The 20,744-nt window shown below is 43.5% G+C and overlaps 1 protein-coding gene across 2 annotated transcripts in view; it reads left to right on the forward strand.

The window, feature by feature from the left end:
• Positions 1-20,744, forward strand: part of GRIN2B (glutamate ionotropic receptor NMDA type subunit 2B) — a 205,589-nt gene that overhangs the window by 86,612 nt on the left and 98,233 nt on the right. For both annotated transcript variants that reach the window (XM_066549660.1, XM_066549659.1), the window contains one exon: positions 297-895. In XM_066549660.1, the coding sequence (XP_066405757.1) occupies positions 297-895 (599 nt within the window). The remainder of the gene's footprint in view (positions 1-296; positions 896-20,744) is intronic.

Genomic DNA, 20,744 nt, shown 5'->3' on the forward strand with positions numbered 1-20,744 from the left:
GTTCTCTGTCTGTTAGAATCAGGCCTAACAGTTGAAACCTTTAAGTAATTTTGGCAACCTGCCTTTAAAAATAAAGTAAGGACAGCTGGTCATAAAAAGGATTTTACTTCCTTCTCACTTGCTTCACTTAAATTTTAAAAAGTTAAAAATCTTTAAGCTCTGGCCAAGATATGAAGTAAGATTCTGACTGTGTGCCTACCCCTTTATGCTCAATGGATTGGCTAGGAATGCTGTTTATTTCCTTTGACATATTCTTGTTTTCTTTTTTTCTCTCTTCCTCTGACTTCCTATTCTAGGATGAGTCATCCATGTTCTTCCAGTTTGGCCCATCAATAGAACAGCAAGCTTCTGTCATGCTCAACATCATGGAAGAATACGACTGGTACATCTTCTCCATCGTCACTACGTACTTCCCTGGTTACCAGGACTTTGTGAACAAGATCCGCAGTACCATTGAGCACAGCTTTGTGGGCTGGGAACTGGAGGAGGTCCTTCTGTTGGACATGTCCCTGGACGATGGGGACTCAAAGATCCAGAACCAGCTCAAGAAGCTCCAAAGCCCTGTTATCCTCCTCTACTGCACAAAGGAAGAGGCCACCTACATTTTTGAGGTGGCCAACTCAGTGGGTCTGACAGGCTATGGTTACACGTGGATCGTGCCCAGCCTGGTGGCAGGGGATACAGACACAGTGCCATCCGAGTTCCCCACTGGGCTCATCTCTGTCTCATATGATGAATGGGACTACGGTCTTCCTGCCAGAGTAAGGGATGGAATAGCCATAATCACCACGGCTGCTTCTGATATGCTGTCTGAACACAGCTTCATCCCTGAGCCCAAGAGCAGCTGTTACAACACCCAGGAGAAAAGGATTTACCAGTCCAACATGCTCAACAGGTAAGGGGAACAGCCAGGCCAGCCATACAGAAGGGCGGTCAAAGACGACCTCTGGTACCAGAATATTTCTGCTAGGCATGTGGTGCTTTGGGGCAGCAGGTGGTGTTGGCCAGAACTGGGCAAGGAGAGGGGAGCTGAGGGTGGGACCCATGTTGCTGTGCATCATGAGTGCCAGTGCTGTCACCCCCTTAGAAAGCCTTCATACAACATAGAAGGCAAGTCGGCGTGAGGAAAAGGAATAACGAAGGCATAGTGCAACAATTTGATTGTGCCCCTCAAGGCACAAATTTTCGCTTTCATAAGAGAACTTCTTCAGCACAGAACTTCACCAGCACTGAACTTCTTGGAGTGTCTTTGCATGACTGGGTCCGCAGCTCCCGGGTGGGTTCTTGCTGCAAGCAATGGGAATGTTTGTGTTGCAGTCTAGAAGGCACCAGCTTCTGTTCCAGGCACTAGCACTATGTGAACAGGTGTCCCTTATAGGTGGTGGTTGTGTAACCTACCAGGAATAGTTTCATGGCAACTGTTGTCTGAACACCAAGTGTCCTTATGCTGTTCATTAGCCCTGAATTGCAGGATAGAAGGAAGTGCAAAGAGATGTGGAGAACTAGAGCTGCAAAAGGAGTTAGAGCCATCAGCTCTGCTCAGGTCCTGCTTTGTACTCAAAGCCTTTAAATACCTTGGATGTCTTAAGAATCTGGTTTACCTCAGAGGAGGGCTTGTGCTGTCACCCTGCTCTTTGGCACTTCACTGGCTGTTTGCTGGGTGTTTTAGGTACCATTCTTTCTCGTGCACCTTATGCTGAAAGCCTAGTACCTTGATTAGAACAGCACATTTTTCCAAATGGAAAAGGGTATTTAAACACAGGGAAAACCTGTTTGAATAAACATCTTCTCTTTATCCAAATTCAAAATTTCCTAAGAAACAGTGCTAAGGCATCTCTTTAAGGGCATATTGGAAGCTTGTGGTGGAACAACCTCTAGAGCAGCACTCTGATTACTAAATGATCCTTTTTGTCCCAGATGGAGTTTTAGCATGTAGCAAAGCAACCCGGATAATTAGACATGGAATCCAGATGCCCCCTGATCTGCTCAGCTGTCATTGTCCAATGCTTTACATATAAAATCCTTGGACATGTTAGATCCTTTGTGGTGAGGAAAGGAGAGTCCAGGCAGTACCCATCAGGCCACACAGAGCTCAGTGTCTTTGTTAATTTGTCATGTTGAATCACTGAGTGTGCAAATGTGGTGGGTTGGTCCACATGCTGTGACCCCTCACTGTCAACTTTACTAGGCAGATAGAGGGACAAAGGGACAAGGAAGCAGATTTTTGCTTTGCCTGAACGTTGGGGACTGTGAGAGAACTTTATTCTTTGGCCCAATATATTACCCATATTGCTATTTGTCCTTTGTCTTTATGATCCATTGGCGTATTGCCAGGATTTATTGCATTTACTTCATCCTCTCCATGCTGGTTTTTTTCCTCTATGCAGGCCTTGAAACTACTAAAGGTGCCTAAAGCTTTTATCTCTTTCCTTCCCAGCTAGGCTTAGGAGTAAGGGTTTTTTCTGCTGCTCTTTTGAGTCATCACTGAAATGATTAAGCTGGGAAAATATATATAGTGTATACAAAGTAATGAGAAGTAACATCGAGGCAGGCTTTTGTTCTACCTTTCCAAATGAAGAAGGATTCTGGGGGAAGCTCTATTGTGTCTTTTCAGCAGTTATCTAGGAAACAAAACATTCTCTGCTATGTGATGCAGCATTCTGCAGAGACCTTCTCTAATGAGTTCTGTTGACACTGTTAGCCTATGCATAACATCACACCCATGTAGCTATGCTGCTTCAAGGACCCAACAAAATCTCTCTGCATAGCACCTCTTTGCATTGTTTAGAAGTCACCAGCTCAGAGACTCTTGAGTGTAGATATGCCAGCACTGTTGTGCTGTGTAGATATGCCCTGAAGCCTCGGCACCCCACTTGAAAGCAGCTCCTGTCACTTGTGAAGATCATAGCTTTTCACCTTCATGGCCCAAATCATGCTGTTTCTGCTCCCTTGCCTGCTTTGGGTACAGCATTCACAGGAATGAGTGCCAATACGTGTAGATACACCCAGCTCAGTTTGGGTACTGACATCAGTCTCACTGAGAAGCACAGTCAAATTAGTCAGTGCCAGGCTGTGTTCTGCCACTGTGTAGATAGCTGCAGGCACCTGAGCTAACTGAGAAATAATTATACTATTGTAGTTACTTGTGAGCAGAGTGCAAATATTCGCTTTGCCTCGCATGGTGCTGGCCTGTGAGGGGGTTCTGACCTTGCATCCTTTTCCCCCCCACCCACCCATGTTTCCATACTCTCTGTATTTCCAAGTGAGATTGAAAAAAAGTTTGACTTTGGTGAGTTGGGTGCTTAGTTTTTTATTTAATTTATCAAATTACTTTCAGGCACCTTTTGAAGTTTAAAAGCTAGTGGTGTCTGAATAAGCCATTGCTTTTACAAATCCAAGGGTTCGATAGAAATTGGATGGCTTCAAGCTCAGCCTCATGCCTGAAGTCTGTGGAGAAGAAGAAGCAGAGGAGAAGCACAAGATGTGGAAGGAGGCAATCATGAAGATGTGAGTTTGCCTCACAGAGCCAAAACCCACAGAGATTAATAGCTGCAATCTGTGTTCATACCTTCAAGTTCCATTGAATTTACTGGAATTTACTATGTGCTAAGCTTTAAAACTCCCATGATGTGCTTTGTCTGTGTGGGATATTACAGATTCTGCAGACCTGGCTACTTCATACTTTCCCTAACCCCTTCCACCAATTAGGATCCCACAGTACTTCTGCCCTGTGCACACCAGGTAGCAACAATACCCTGCATGTCTGGAACCTGGTTTGGCTCATTTTGGACTGGACTGCAGGTTCTGGAAAGCTAATTTTAGCCTTGCTCTCGACCCAGCAATACCGTATTCAGCCATCTGTAACCTAAAGTTCCCCCTCCACCTGCCTACATAGAGTAGAGAAATGCATGTATGTGGGCTTGATGTCTGGGGAGACAAAGTGTATGTGTATGTGACCTCAGATAAAGCATCACCCTGTAGCTACTCTTTCAGAAACTCTTGAAGCTAATCCAAAGTGGTCCAATTTACTTCAAATCCATAGCAGGGGAGGCAAAGCAATAAAGGAATTTTCCCATTTTATTCTTTGGAGAGTGGCACTTCAAACTAAAAAAATGTGTAATTCAGTTCAGCTGAGGCACACTATACACTGACTGTGAATTAGTCATTTCCCAAGATCTTCCTTTGAACTCTGACCATTTCTTACTTTTTTCCCTTGTCTTTCTAAAAGAGCAGTTTTTCTGAATGCATCTAAAATCAAATGGTCTTGATCAACATGGTGTCAATGGTTGATTTGGGTATATAATGGAGTAAGGAGAAAATGAACTGAATGTTGTTTAGATTCTCCATATCTTTCCTCCTTTTTACTCTGAGACTTGTTCATTTTTGCAAGAACTTGTGCAAACAAAGTTTTATTTGAAGTATGGCTGTAAGGACAAAAAGAAAAGACAGACTGTTATCTAAATGCCATTTCTTGACAATGTAGGTGTTTGGTCTGCATCTTCTTGTATCACTAATGGTCGCATAGCAACTGTTTCTGTTTTGAAACTGGTTCTCTTTTGTGTTAGACTGGAACTGCTGAAGTATGATCACGACCATTGAACATTTTGGATTTTGTCCAGTAAGTGAACCTGCTGGTGAGATAACTCCACTAAAGAGTAGTGAAATGATACTTTGAGAGAATTTTGTTCTACAAGGTTTGTTAGTTATCTTTTTGAATGATTTTTGAGGAATTTTTCCTCTAGTGAGGGATTTATCTCAATTTATGCTGATAATAGGCTTAGGAGGTAATTTGGAGTCCAAATACCCAAATGCTGTTTCCCAGTTCAATTACAGTCTTTAATTCTTTGTTCTGTTTGTAATAATTACCTATTCATTTATTCCTCCATTGTCCCAGAAAAAAATCTGATCTGAATATTTCAGTCTACCAAGTTTATAGTTACCCCAATATCTGGTCTGGGCACCCAGCAAAACCACTGTGTGCTCTGCTCTTTTCTACTGGATGAGGAGATCTCAAAGGTTGGGGAGGAAATGCTCAGATGAGGAGTTCTTACCTCTTGGCCCTTCCTAGGAGAGTTGCTAGGCTTCCAGGCATCCTGCAAAGCTCATCTTTTTTCCCTTCACCATGGCTGCTGAGGTGGGAAGAGGTGGATGTGTTTATAGGCAGCCTTCTGCTTATTTAGTTATTTTAATTGATGGGGCAGATTTCCTTGAGCTCTGGATTGGTGCTTCTCATTACATTTTAGAAATGGGAAGAAATAACTAAATGACAGGAATATTCTTAGGAGTGGAATTCAGAGATGAGTCATGAGAAAAGAATATAATTTCTGGCACATATTTGAGGAATGGAAGCTCAGCTGTTTTGTATGGATATTCACAGTCTTTGGGCTACATAAGCTGTGGTTTTATTGTACCCTTCAATGAGACCTGGATTCTTTCTCCTTGTTGTCATGGCTGCTTGTGAATGCTGGGCCATAACTACTAGTTTGTTGTTGTAGGGCTTCTAATGAGTTCTCCACTGATTGGCTTTAATAGTCTCTCATTTAACACCAGGCTGCACACAGCAGATTTCATTTTAATAAAAAGTGCAGTGGAGCATTTGCTTTGGAATTAAAATACAAATGTGGAATTATACCACCTTTGCAAAGAAATACTTTTAGAGGGAAACAAAGTTAGGTTCAATTCTGTACCTCAGATTCTTCAAATAGGAAAACAGCTGGCAAACTTGCTCAGTGCATTGTTTGGACATGACACTTCCACTCCGGGGGAGGTAACATTCATCTGTAGTTTTACCTTGCCAAACAGATAAGAAATGCAGAAGAACCTTTGAGTGCTGGGCAACTGGTTTTTTCCTGGAACAACCAGGACGAGCTCTGTTCTCACATGACTACATTTCCCTAATAGAAACTAGGAATTGCTGGGGCTTAGATACCTCAACAGTGAGTCAGTGAGCAGAGAAAGTTCTTGAAATTGCGTTGTACAAACAAATTGCTCCTCTGGAAACTCAAGACTATATGGGCTGTACATATCCATTAAAAAGTGCAGTGCCCTTTCAGGATATTGTGTCACCCTGATACCTGTGGGCAGCACCATACCCACAGCACCCTGGCCCAGGTCAGTGTCAAGGACAGTGCCCAGACAACACCTTTCCTTGTTTTTCTGGTCTCTCTCAACCCACCCTCCTGCCCTCTCCCCTCTAATAATGGCAGCCATCACCTTCCACACCAGACACAGGGGACATAATATGTCATGTGCAGGTATTGCCATGGAGCCACTCTGTGTTGTCTCCTAGTTGAGTGGGTCACACAGCTTCACAGAGTGCAGCAGGGGAGTCGAGGGCAGGAATGGACAATGGACCATTTACAGTGTTCTTTCTCCATTCGCAGGTTTGTCAAGTTACCCTTGCACTAAGAGACAGGAGCCCTGTCTCGCTCAGTGTGCAGGGCTACATCTACTTGCTTGGCAGCTGGCTGGGAAGCCCTGCTCCAGCCCTTGAATGCTGTGGCACTCCAGCTCTGGCAGGCACAGTGCTGGGACTTGCTTCTTAATGCTGGGGAGGTGGTGAGAGAAGGTGTAAGTGGCACGTTCCCAAGGATGCAGAAATTGCCCTTTTCAGAAACTTGGAGAGTGAGGGAGTATATGTAACTTTTGACCTTTTGGAGCCTTTAGGCCCATGTCTAGTTAGCAGCTCATTATGTTCCCACTGGTTGGTGTGTCCTGCTGCTGTCAGGCTGGTGCAGAGTGGCAGCACGTGGCGTGAGCGCTGCTGACAGATTAGACATCCCTGCTGCTGAAATCTGCTTGTTCCTGTCACTGCTCCAGCAGCAGCTGGAGGCTGGGGCTGGCCTGTACCTCCTGCCTCTGTCAGGGTCTCTGTGCCTCCCTGCATCCCTTGCTGTACACCATCTCGCTCTCTGTGTGTGCTGCCATCACATTTTTCTGTCCCTATCTTGCATCTCCTGTTGCATTTCATTTGCCCTGTGTTTGTTGGCTTGAGGCTGCTGGGTATTCATGTTGTCTGGTCAGGAGGTGAACAGTCGTGTGCCACCACATCTTGGAGGAAGTGTCGCCTTTTCCTGACTCCCTTTTTTCCTGTCACTGGAGAGGAATGCTGAGGGCAGTTTGTAACATTCTCTTGATCCAAACCTCCCCCCTGCAGGAGGGCTGGCAAGGGTGCTGGATGCACAAGAGCAGTCTGCATCTGGCTGCCCTCCTTGCTCTGCCCAGCTCTGAAGCAGTCCTGCTTGAGCAGTGGGAAGCACAGCTGTCCTATAGTGGAAGGACAAACATCAAACTAACTTGTAGGCTGGTAGGATACTGGAGATCCCTGGCTTCTCAGTGGGAGTATGTGATGGCACAGCAAAAATGTTTGTTCCTCAGCAGGCACCCCAGGATGCCTTAGTCCTGCATAGCTGAGCTTTGTCAGAGGGGGAGAGTAAGTACTTGCTCAGTGTGGACAGCTGGGTATTTCAGCCTCTTTGCAATTAAAATAGGATCACAGAACCACAAAATATTCTGAGTTGGAAGGGACCCATAAGGATCTTTGAGTCCAACTCTTAAGTGAGAGGCCTGTAAACGGATTGAACCTGCAACCTTGCTGATGTTAGCACCTTGCTCTAACCAACTGAGCTAATAGAAGGGTTCAAGTAAAATGATGGGGTTTTGGCAAGGGTTGTCTTTTGATTAAAGGACATACCCTTTCATAAATGCCTCCAAAATCCACCAGCTGGGAATGAATTTTGGTATGCACCATCAGTTTCCAGATGGGAAAATGTCCGTGTTCTGCTTCCAGCCCTCTGAGACATCTTCTGCTCTGGAGCCAAGTCCAATTAGTGCTAGTAATGTGGCAACTTCACTTGCTGGTGACAATATGTTTTAATGTGTGCCTTCAGACTCTCTCCACTCCTCATGGAAAGTGAGTCAAAATCCTCCTCTGTGGTGGAGCTTGGAAACCACAAACCCAGTCTGGGCCACAGTTTTGCACCAGCTATGCCCTTGCTGATCCTGTTCTGATCACAAAATGTATTTAGGCTGCTGTGGGCTTGAAAGTGCCTGAGGGAATTTGAAAACCTGCTTTAGCAGAGCAGTGGAGGGAAAGTGTGAAATATCCTTTTTCCTTCAGGAACTGGCTGATGGGGAAATGGATATTTTCTGGCTTGCACACCTGCACACTGATGGCTGGCCATATGTAGTTTCATCACTGGTGCCTATCAGGAACATGTGCATTTTTTTCCTTTCTGTTAGAAACGTAGTTTCTTTTTTTTTTTTTTTTCCTCTCTCCTCCCCTCAGACTTAATGTTCTTACTATCTTTCAAGTTTTTAAAAATAGGAACTGCTGCGTTGCTATGGCTCCCTGTGCAGCTCTGGAGCAGCTTTTGCTTCTCTTTGATGCAATTTGGGTTCGCAATTCGGTTTGACAAGAGCTGCTTGCACCTAGTGCTCCCTCCTGGAAGGCTGGTGGGGGGAATGGATGATGACAGCCTTTGTGTTCACTAAAAAAGGGAAAAAGATCAGTCAGGTGACCTTTCTTGGAAAAGAGTGGAGATATTAACCCTGGTGTATCTGGGATGGGATTTTTAATGTTCTGCAGATTTAACACTGTTGCTGTGGTTTAACTTGCAGTGGGGTGCTCCTTTCCGCTTTCTGTCTTACACGCTTGTGTGATGGAGCTGAGCCCTGTCCACCAGCTGCCTGCTGCTCCCCTGCAGAAGCCCCTGCTGTTCAGGGGCTTTTGCCATCTATGCTTTGGCCAAGAGATTGTGCGTGGTTAAGTGCTTTTCTGAATTGAGGCTTAGAGCACTCCTGACTAGATGCTGCTGATGAAATTCCTCTCAAAATCATTGCTTTAAGGGTTACTTGAGTCTTGCATCCACATTTTGGGAAAATGTGGATCTCCATATCGGTGGGGCAGCTGAATACTAATCTGAAAGGGATCCTACCAAAGTTTGCACAGGTAACAGGTTTTACATACCTGTTACCTCGGCAGAATCCAGATCTCCCTCTGCAGTGTACACACCTCTCCACTGGCCTATTTTCAAGTAGCAATAATTTTTAAAGGACATTTTTGTTTTACTTAGCAAATTTTATTTTCATTCACAGTCCAAAGGTGAACATTTTTTGAAAAAATTGAGCAAAAAAATCCCTGTTCATCCAATTTTGAGTTAAGAGAGTGTGAAATGGATGAATTTGTTCTGCTTTCAAATAATTAGCCAGCCGTGGGGTTTCTGTTAGTGTGGACAAATAACTCAAAGCTAGCTTCACTTCAAACTTCAGAAATTGCTTTGCAGTGTTAGATGAGGGATTCCTGCTTTGCCAAGGGTAGAAAATGTGATTTTGCATTGAATATAAACATTTGAGGGTGATGTATGTTACCTTAGTGTAATTTTTTTGTATTGTACATTCGCTGTGCACTATATGTCTTGAAGTATTTGAATGGAATAAAATCTAGGAATGTGGTGTTTAGAGTGCTTGAATGTGAGTGAAATAATAACAAAGAAAATAGAAATAGCAGAGACCTGTCAGCATGTTCAGTACACCCTGCTCTATCATTTCTGGAGCATGTTCTCTCCTGCTTTAAGTAATAAAAATATCCTTACTCAAGCCTGCAAGCACCTTAATATAAAATGAATATTAAAATCTAACCATAGTTGCCCTTGAAATGATCAATCAGACTGAGTGCTGCCAGCCATCTTCATACAAAGAAAGCTCTTTTCCACCCCTGTGGAGAGATTTCTGATCTTGCTACATCACACCAAACAGATGTCTATGCCGTCTTGGCTGAATAAAGACGGTAAGGTGATTGGGCCTCCCCTTGGTGGTAATGTACCATGAGAAACGGTGGGAAAACAGCTTTGGTCAACTCAGTGTTGGTCTTTGTTAAGGATCGGGAGAGACAGAAGATAATCAGATGAAGAGTTCACCCTCTTGGTGGTGTGGTCATGGTGGAAGAGAGCTGCCACAATGGACTGAAAACCTGTGAATCTCTGTAACCTGGCAGTGGTTAAAAGTGCACAAATGCTGACTTGATGCTGACTTTTTTTCTTGGTTTTTGAAGCTGTATTAAAACGAGATGGAAATGAGTTTTTAGTGTCTTGCCCAGTGTTCTTCCCTGTATTATTAGTGTCACAAATGAAATCATTTTTCAGCAGGATGGCTACCTCCAGTAGCAGTGTCAGCAACTTACACTTATTTATGACAGGCTCTAGCATCTTTTATCTGCAGTTCCAAAGCACTTTACAAAGTACAAGGGGATGGCTTAATTCACCAAAAAATTGCAGCCATCTCTGGGGTGAAATAGAGCAACTGTTTAACAGAATATAGTTCGAAGTGGAGATGAATACTGCACCTCACTGGAGCTGGCAGAATGAATTTACTAGGGGTGGATTTTCGCCAAGACACTGGGGGTGTTTAATGAGCGCAAGATATTAGCAGCAGTGCCACACATGCCTCTCTTGTGCCTGTGTGCAGCAGGCAGCCTGCAGCTCCAGAAGTGGTGTCACAAAGGAGGTTAGCAGCTTTTCCAGTGTGCAGACTTCAAGAGCAAATGATACCTAATTTCAGTGACCTCCTTCATCCCAAGAGAATTACATGTTTTGAGCTGATAGATCTAGATTTTACATTGATTATGTGCTTATTTCCCCTGGAGACAGATCTGGGCAGTGAGAGATATCCAGCAAGGCTGCTGTGGTTACAGACAAATGATAACCAGAACTGGATGGAGAGCAAAAGGGTTGACTGCAATGAAGCTCTGAGAGGTTTTATCCACATGGGTAATAGATGTCATATATAACAGATGTTCCTCCCAAAAGGATACTTTTCATTGCTTTCTTCCCCCTTAAAATAATGTGTCACTGACAGATTAGGCCCTGTGAGTGACATGAGGTACCTCAAACAGATCGCTGCAAGCAATGCTTTCTACCTTCTTCACAAAGATGCTGATGTTGTCCTTCTGCATCTGAGTGGTGACGTATGGCATGGTGAGTGCCTACAAGTGCTGGTACTTAAGCCATCACAAAATGCTCTTCAGCATCACCAAGGGACTGTGAAGACTTTGAGGTGCAAAATACAGATGCTTACAGCCTCTGAATAAATCTGAGCATCTAGCAACTACTCTTCAGTATGCCTAGTGTGTGTTCATTTCAGAAAGCTGTTCTGCAGGGCAGTGTAGGATATTGGGCTTTCCAGCATTTAACTTGCCCAGATTCAGGAAGTGCAGCAGAACCATTATTTCAGAGTTCTGCATGCTTTGCTGCCCTTGTCTCAGTTTCCTTTTCCTTTCCTTGCAGGCATGTAGTTGAGATACTGGGGGGCTTTACTTGCAGATTTATTTTGGTTTTAAAGTAGCTTTGAGATGGGAAAGGTCTTGCTTTTTGTAAATGTGAGACTACAGGTCAGATAAATCAGAGATATCACAGAATGGCTTGAGTTGGAAGGGGACCTTGAAGATCATCTAGTTTCAAGCTCCCTGCCATGGGAGGGGACATCTTCAGCTAGACCAGATTGTTCAGAGTCACATCTTACCTGGTTTTGAACAACCCCAGGGGTGAGGCATTCACAGCTTCTCTGGGCAACCTGTTCCAGTGCCTCACTGTAAACCTACTCTCTTTCAGTTTGAACCCATTCCCCCTTGTCCTGTCAGTACATGCTCTTGTAAATGGTCTTGCCTCATTTTTCCTGTAAGTTCTCTTCAGGTGCTGGAAGGCCACAATTAGGTCACCTCAAAGGCTTCTCTTTTCCAGATTGAACAATCCCAGTTCTCTCAGGCTTTCCTCATGAAAGAGGTACTCCAACAAGTGCCTTGGAGGTAGCACCAAGCCACAGTTTCACTGGTGGCTGTGGAAAGATGATAGTTCTGTAAAAGGCTCCAGTTTGACTGTCTAGAGTGGGAAGTTTACTCATTTTACTGATTTGTATTTTTTTCTCTCAGCAATTTTTCATGGACGGCTCAAGTTTGAATTGATGAAGGCACAAGCTTAGCAATGCTGTGAAATTGATTTGGAATAGTTTATTATAGTTCCATGAAATTGCTTAACAAGGAAGTTTGGCAGAGTGAGGGAGCCAAATGAGAAAAGCATGGTGCTCCCAACAGTGGATGGCACTGGGAGTACTGTGTAAGCCAGTATGGAGGGTATGTAGGCATTCAGGGGTAGGATTAGCCACAGGGAGGAGGAGAGCTGCCCAAGTGAGAGGCACCCACCGACTTGCATTGCAGATCAGGCTGGTTTGCATTGCTGCTGGTTTCCTCCCTTTTTGTCATCCTCTTCTGGGTCCTCACAAGGCCTGCAGAAGGGGTTCTGCCTCTTGGTGCTCAGCTGCAGCAGCTCAGAATCATTTGTCACAGCCATCAGTTGTCAGTGGGAAGCAGGTCCCCAGAGAAGAGCACTGACAGAAAGGGAATGTGGGGATGTGGTGCGGATGGAGGACCACTTGGGGAAATATAAAGCATCACTGAGCTTGGTTTTAGAGCACTCACTGTGAAGGACATGCAGCTGGTTCTCTAAGTGGGAGGGCTGTGGGTGACACTGACTTTCATTCCTCTGTGTGGTTTGGAGCTTGCTTTGCCTTTTCAGATGCCACAGGTCAGAGCAGCAGCAGTACCCAAAACCAGGCAGTTGTATGGATGCTGTGACTTTGGCTGTGGCCATTCTGCTGAAGCTGAGCAGTGGGAACTCCTATGCCAGGAAATCCCTGAACTGCCTCTTGTCATGTGAGAAGTCAAGGGAAAGCAGCCATGTAAATTTGTCACATTTATGACAGAGGTTCATGCTGAAAGTTTCTTTAAGTGTCAAAGAAAGCTGTGTGGTAGGACGTAGGGGGTCTCATCTGGTGATGGCCAAGTGACAAACAGCCCTTGGTCTGCTCCCCTCACCGTTACAGAAGAAAGGAGGAGTTGGGCTGGTCAAGGAGTAAAACACTGTTCTGCCTGTGGCTATTTACTTAATTACTACACCTCTAGGAGGCTGCTGCACAAGACCATGGGCCTCAGTCAATACTTAGGGTATTGAGGGTGTTCTCAGTATTGCAGTAGCCTGGTGAGGTGTCAAGGAGCTGGCTTGGTACCACCTGGAAGCTGTGGAACAAGTTTTTGTGTAGTGGCACATGCTGGTGGGACTGTGAAAGATGTGGACAAACGGAGAGAGGTCTGTTATACAAGAATGGCTCTTTGGTAACAACTCACGCCTTTACTGATGTAGACCTATGTGAAAAAGCTTATTTTCCTAATCAAGTCCTTATGCCTTGGTTTTGCAGTGTTTGTTATGTATTTCAGCACTAAAAATGCTATTTCTTTACGTTCCTTCTTCAGGCCAGGAATCCTTTTTTCCCCCTCCTTTTGTCTTGTCATCAGGCATGGGAATGGTGGGCTTGTTCTGGCCAGTGGGTGCAAGAGGAAATTTTGCATTATTCAGGATCTGTTCTTCTGCAGTGCTTCTAAAGAGGGATGTAAATGGTGGATAGTCAAAAAGAGAAACAGAGAAGATGGAACAGGTACTTAAATGTTTGAACTAACAATTTTTTTTTACTTCCTCCTCAATCCACCGATCCTAATGGGTTTCCCACTGTTTGTCCAAGAGAGGGCTGAGAGGGGTTGGGAGTGGCACATTTGTGAGCTTGCCAGATCAACCCTAGTCCTTGCTAACTGACATTTTATCCTTCTTTTTTAGCATAATTTTGGGGCGGGCTTACATCGTGGAAGGAGAGAACAGGAAGTTGCAGGGGAGGCAATAGCCCATAGGCAAGGCCTATTGCACTGGTGCTTCCATGATTCCATGCTCGTGGTGTTTTGCAAACAGCCAGGGATGAGCCCACAGCACTTGTTATCAGTCATGCCCCCTTTGTGTGTCTCTGTGTCCTTCCATCACTCCCATCTCCCATCTTCTTATCCTTCCCTCAATTGGTCATTCTTTTCCATAGAAATATTAAATCTTAGCTTAAAACAGAAAAACCACCCCGTTTTTCCTACCCCCTTTCTTTTCTCTCTTTCATCTTTTCTTCCTATGGAAGTGTTTGAAGTAGCACCAGTTCCCGAGAAAGGCTTTTTTTTTTCCCTTTGTGCCTTGGCTCTGTGTCCCTTCTTCATAATATCTTCCCTTTGTTATTTTGTTCTGCCTGCCTTCTCTCTCTGTTTTCTCCCCATCTCTCAACCCTTCTTCAAGGCTCTCTCTTCATTAATATGTTAATTTCTAGCCCAGGAGTGCTTCTTGCAGCTCACTGTTCACCAGGGAGAGCCAGAGGAGAGAACCAGGAGAGAGAGAGAAAAAGAAAAAGGATTGTGTCAGTAACTTAAAACAGGACAGGACAAGGGGTGTTAGCAAAGGAGAATCTTGCACTGACAGGTGTCATGATGCCAGGAAGAAGAGGATCATCCACAGTTTTGGACTGGATTGGTCTTTGTCTATTGTTTTGACATTTTTGACTTCTGAAGCTTAATATTAGTAGGAAAAAAAAAAAAACCTTGAAAACTAAAGAAGCTCTGAACTCTTTTTTTCAAGTAGTTCCTTTTTGGTAATTACTAAGTTATCTTTCCCTCTGCACAGAATTTTATTTAAGCATCTGGCAGGCCCTACTTCCACCCTGATTTGATTTGTCTGCAAATGTCTGATTTGTTGTCTGTATGGTCTTTGCATAAGGCTTGGGGCATATTTTGCAGGATGAACAAAACCATACCAGAAATTCTCTGAAGGCAGTTTTACTCCAAAAGAAGTTTTCAGGTGAGAAGTAGGGAATGTTTAAGCTGCTGTTCAGGTAAAAAGGGATGAATAAAGATTAAAATACTCCAGAAGTTATATAGCAGTGAAAATGTTAGGGAACCTGGGGTTATGAGGAGCATGACAACTGCCATTAGAGACAGGAGTGATGAGTCAAAGTTTTCCTTTCTGCCACCCACCAGTACAGTTACTGGGTGGAAGGTTGCAAAGAAAGAAGAGATGGAGGCAGGCACCTCTGCATCATGGACCAGATCTGGGAAGGATGCAGAATGCCAACACTATTGCAATTTTGCCCTGCAATGAGGAAACCTCTTTGCTGTTTTATATCTAATGGAGCGAGACCTCTGTCTGTGCTCGTAGTCCTAGGACCATGATTGCCCAAGCAAATAATTAACACTGCAGCAATGAAAGCTGGTGCTGGGGAGCTGGCAGGGTGGGTGGCTGGAGGTGAGGAAGCACTTCTGAGGAAGGGCATGTGCTAAAGGAGAGAGACAGGAAAAGACAAGCTCTGATACAGAGCTGCAAAACCGGTACGAGCTGGAAGCAAAATAACTGGGGAGGAAAGCTCAGGGGGACTGCTGCAATGTTCTGTGAAGTCCAAGGCCCCCGAGCCAAGAGCCTTTCATATATTACGTACACACAACTGTGTCAGAAGAATATTATTTAGGTTGCAAAGGCAAGCACTTCAAACAGAAGAAAGTGCCAGAATTAAGGCTGCAATCTTAATTTGGCATTCTTGTGTCTATGCATTATAGAGCAGTGGTTTCAGTACTATCTTTCAAAACAGGACCCCTGCCTGCTTCTGTATGCATGGTGGGTAATATTTCCTGACTGAGCAGTGATTCAGTATTTCATTTCCTTCGCCTTGCTTAATGTGTATCTTTAAGCTTTGCATTGTGTCTGCTTTCACAGGCTGCTGAGAATTGAGGATTCTTTGTCTCAAGGTGTTATCTGTGGCACGTTAGGCCAGTATCTCGGCACATCATGAAGTTCATGGATTTTCACCCTGCTCCTACGAGATGAGAGGACACAAGCTACTTTATGTAAATCCATTGTATAGGCGGGGAACTGAGGCACAGCAAGATTAAGGTCAAAAATGTCTATTAATTTTTCATGGCCCATCTGAGACACCTAGAATCTCATTATTCAAAGTACTGATCATTACAGAATGCTTTCAGTGTTCAAAGCAAATTTCTCTTTGTCTTCAACACAGCAATTCTTCAATTGCCCCCTGCCAAGTCTTACCTAGGACTGAGCACCGTTTTTCATTGATTTTTTATTAATGTAAAAATGGAAATTTTGTGACATACAAGTTATATGGGCTGTTTGTTTATACCCCGTATAATTATTTGTTTTGCAGAAATTATCTTGAACCCAGGAGAAAAGCAAAACAATCTCCAAACCATTTTCCTTTTTTAATTTTAATCTGAATTATTTCTTTCAATATATTTGAGATGAAACACTGGATTTCGAATTCCAATTAGTTTATAACTTCAATATGTATCTTCCTTTCATTTGAAAAAAAGATGTTTGAAAATGCTCAGATTCAAAAGAAGACAGGCTGAATATATATATTTTTTCTTTCAACAAAGTCAGAACTTTATACTTACTGATCTGCCAAAATTGGGCTCTCAATACAGTACTTATTTTTGTTTGGAATTGCCACCAGACCAAAAAAAAGGGCCAGAGGATTTTTCCAGCTTTTGTTAAGCATCCAGAAAACAGATGCATAGATTTAGAGGCTGCTTGTAAAAAACCTGGTTTAAGAGAATTTACAGATCTCTTCTCCCTTGTGTCCAGTAATAGGATGCATGTGAATGGTTTGAAGCTGTTCCTTGTGAGGTTTAGACTAGGTGTTAGGAAGGTTTGAAGGTGTTCTTCACTGAGAGGGTGGTCAAACACTGGAACAGGCTTCTTGGTCAATGCTCCAAGCCTGCCGGTATTTAGGAGGCATTTGGGCTAGAGGATTGTTGTTGGTCGCTTTCAACTGCAATAGAATAGAATAGAATACATAATATATTGTAATAATAAATAATGAAATAATATTTTGTTCTATTTGTGCCACCATGGCCTTGTGCAGAGGTTGGGACAAATCCAGCCTTGCAGTACACCTTTCAGCTGGCTTAGCAATATGATTTTTCCTGTTTGTCCCAGCCATTCTCAACCTCTCACTTGATTACTGCCCACTTTCCAAACGGCTAAGTTTGATTCCCAAATTAATCTGTCTAGTGCATTCAATGAGATCAGGCTCCTGCAAGAAAAATTGTTGATTCAGGACTGATTCTTAGTTGTTATGCAAAATGGGATGCATTCAAATTGGTTGAATAACTATAATGCTGAAGTTTTCCCTCTTTTGCAGTGCTTTACTTTTTTTAATGAATAAGCCAGCACTTTGCCAAACTGCATGGTTTAGTGGTCACAAACTTGTTAGCTTTTCTTTCCCACTGCTGACCTCTTTTGTCTTGTCTCCACCAGCTTGCCTTGTCTGTTCTGCCCTTCTGGCTTCTTGTCCTAGTCTGGTTCTTGCCTAGTAAAGTTAGAATCTGTCTTACAGAAAAATAATCTAAGCTCCAGAACCTGGATCTAGAAAAATCCAGCCTCCGCTGCTGGACTGTGCCACTTATTTTCTTCCATTTCCACTTATCTCACATTCTGACTCCTTGTTCAATCTGTCTTCCCTCAGCTCGAACAAGTCACAGTCTCTTTGTCCAAATAGTCCAGGTGTCACACCTCTCAGTTCTCTTCTTTTTTAGCCCCTTACTTCTTGCAGTGTCCCAAGTTAGTGTATCCTGATTACCTTCCTGGCTCTTTCCTGCTGCTTTGGAATTAGCCAACCTTCTTTTCCAGCCATCTCTCTGTGCAGGGAGCAAGGAAATACAAACCCAATCATGGGAAATACAAACCCAATAGATGTATTCCTCATTCTTCTGCTTTCCCAGTCCACTCATAAGCCTTACTTGAGCCTTAGACTGCAGAAGGCCCAGTCAGGAGAGGAGTTTAAAAAGGATGGGGTTTTTTTGAAAGCTCTAATAATTTTTCTTGAACAAATGTAAATTGCAGTTTTTCCAAAGGCTTATGACCTGTCTGGGTTTTCACAAGTATGGGAAAAATCAGCATGAAATGAATGTTTGCTTTCCTCTCTCATCAAAATTCATGTCCCTTGAAAGCAGAGAAGTAGGGGAGCTTTTTATAAATGTCACTATCTTTTTCCTAATGTTGGTAAAATAGCTTTTTCCTCTTGCCTGTTTTTGGAAAAGAACAGACCATTTTAACTTCAATCTTTGTCAAATATCAGACATGACATGAACATCTGATATGGAAAATGTCACTCTTAAAGATAAAATTTGGCATAGCTAGAGGAATCTATAAGGAAGGTTTTACCTTGGGAAGAAGAGACAGCTTGAAGAGATGGTGATACCAGCTCCAGCAGTGCAAATTTCTCTGTGGGCTTCCTGGAACATTTTTAGGAGGTCAGGGTAGATCTGCTTACTGGCTGAATGTGTTCTTGTAGGGTCTTAAACTTGGGTCTCAGTCAGCAAGCAGAGAAATTAATTGGTTTTTTTTTCAGTTTCAATTGAAAATGATGTTTCCTAAAAAAAGGTAAAAAGTGTCTACCCCAGGCTTTCAGCACCTCTAATCTTTGTTTAAGAATGTATGTCACACAATGAAAGAAAATCAGTACCAGTCCCCAGCATGGAAGTAAAACCAACCATCCAAACAGTTAGAAAAAACAAGTGCAAGAGTGGAAAAAAAATCCAATTCTCCACAGGCTGTCCTTTTCTTACTTCTTCTCTCCCTCCCTCCTTGCTGCAGCCATGGGTGTTCAGCTACAGTGCTGTATTTTGCAGTCCTGCCTTCACCAAAACACATTAACTCATGCAGCTCATGAATCATCCCCAAACATGGGAAGCCTTAGTGGGAAGAAAGCAGTGCCAGAGACACTGTTTTTTCTCAATCTTTTGTAAAATGTTTCTAGGAGCCAAGTGGCATGTTGAGGGTACAAGCTCCAGATGAGAGCTCTGGCTGAGAGCTACAGAGTGTGGCAGACTGAAAGAGGCAAGTTTGGGGTCAGAATGTTGGGAGAGATTTGGCAAAGATTTGGCCAAGCATCTTCTGACACTTGATGCATCCTCCCTTGGTTTCTTCTTGGAAAAAATCATTGTGAAAAATACTACTTCTTTGGACTCCATGAAAGGCATTCTGTGTTCTGGGAAGAGATTTCAAAGTTGGTGGTGCAGCCTTGAACCTCACCTATGAATATTTAGCCTTAGCTAAATATTCATAGATCAAAGTATCATTTAGGTTGGAAAAGACCTCAGAGATCATTGAGTCCAGTCATTAACCCAGCGCTGCCAAGTCCACCAGTAAACCATGTCCTTAGTGCCACATCTACACATCTTTTAAATACTTCCAGGGAGAATGGCTATACTGTTTCTCTGGGCAGTTGATTCCAGTGCTTCAAAACCCTTTCAGTGAAGAAATTTTTCCTTATATCCAATCTAAACCTTCTGTGGCACAACCTGAGGCCATTTTCTCTCATCCTATTATAGCCACTTAACAGCAGTGGTGTGGGACTTGTGAGATGAACAAGGTATCTCAGTCTGGTTCAGGGCTGATGTCATCCCTCTCCTGATGCTGTTCTCAGATAGCTCTTGTGAATTGCCCACAGCAGAAGGGGTGAGGTTTGAGTGGGGCTGAATTATGAACTGCCTTCTCGTGGCAGGTAAGGGATACTTTCTGGCTGACATTCAGTAGACAGTGGAAGTAACTTGCCTGGCTGATGTCCACTTTATACCTTTCTCAGGAATAAATAAAAATCTCCAGGGTTGTTATGATTCCTCCTCACATGGGCCTGAAATGCGCTGAGTATAAATTGAGAAAAGGAGGAAACAGGAAAAAACACCAGCATCGCAAATGATGTGCAAGAGGGCTGCTGCCTGTGGCACTTCATGTATTCAATTTCAGTGTGCTGTATTTACTTCTGTTTCCCTTCTGAAAAGACAGCCTCCAGGCACTTCACTAAATGGATTGAAAGGTTTGTCTGGTTTTAATGATGCTTCTGAAAGAGCTTGTGTGTTATTCCTCCACTCAAATACTTCAGGGAGACTTTGCAATGCCTCTTGGTAAATCAGAACATTATGAATACCTTGGCATTTAGGGGGCAGGCAATTATCTGTTCTGGGACTGCTTTAGAAGGAGTGACTGGGGTTAATAAACTAATGTTTTCTAGGAGAGGGTATCCTAATCTGGGAGAGTATGGGAGCAATCAGTGGATTAATTAAGATGTGTGAAATGGCACGGTCTGAACATTTAGCTTTATCCTATTATTTATTCCTATGATTATAGGAATTGGAAGCACAGTTTCAGTCTCAGGTGGGATGCTGTGCCAGCGCTGCTCAGCAGTAGCCAAACCTCTGGTGTGTTACCAACTCCTTTCCAGGTACCAATGCAAAGCACAGCACAGTGAGGGCTGCTGGGGAAAAATTACTCCATCTCAGCCAGACCCAATGCAAAGCTCTACCCTTAATTATCATGGTAGAAATCTGTAATATCAGTGTGTTGAAGAGTCCACAGAAGACCTGAGCAGCAGAGGAAAACTAAATAAAGTCATAGGGATTTACCTGCACAGATGAGATAAGGTCTGGCTCTATGGCTTTGGCAGCAGAGAGGGGAACTCCGTGATCTGGGTGTGAAAGGATGTAGTTCTGGTTCCTCAGCATGATAGTCATGAACCAACATGATGGGAAAAAAATTGGAGCAGTTTTTTTTTCTGCTTGCATTCCCAAATAGCCTTGGCTACATATGAATGGTGAAAGATGGGAGAGCTTGGGGGAGAAAAAATTGATTTGGTCCCAATGACTGGTATTATTTGTGCACACAAGTCACTTGTATTAGGGAAGAAGTCCTACTTCTGTGACTTCAAGGAACAACTGTTCTGGGGGTGGCAGCTGTATTTCATTACTTGTACAATTACATCTATCCTTAGCCAAGATGGGGCTGGCACTATAGCCTGCAGTGATGACACTGTCAGATGCCACAGAT

Source organism: Molothrus aeneus, chromosome 5, assembly GCF_037042795.1.
Source record: "Molothrus aeneus isolate 106 chromosome 5, BPBGC_Maene_1.0, whole genome shotgun sequence".
Lineage (NCBI taxonomy): Eukaryota > Metazoa > Chordata > Aves > Passeriformes > Icteridae > Molothrus > Molothrus aeneus.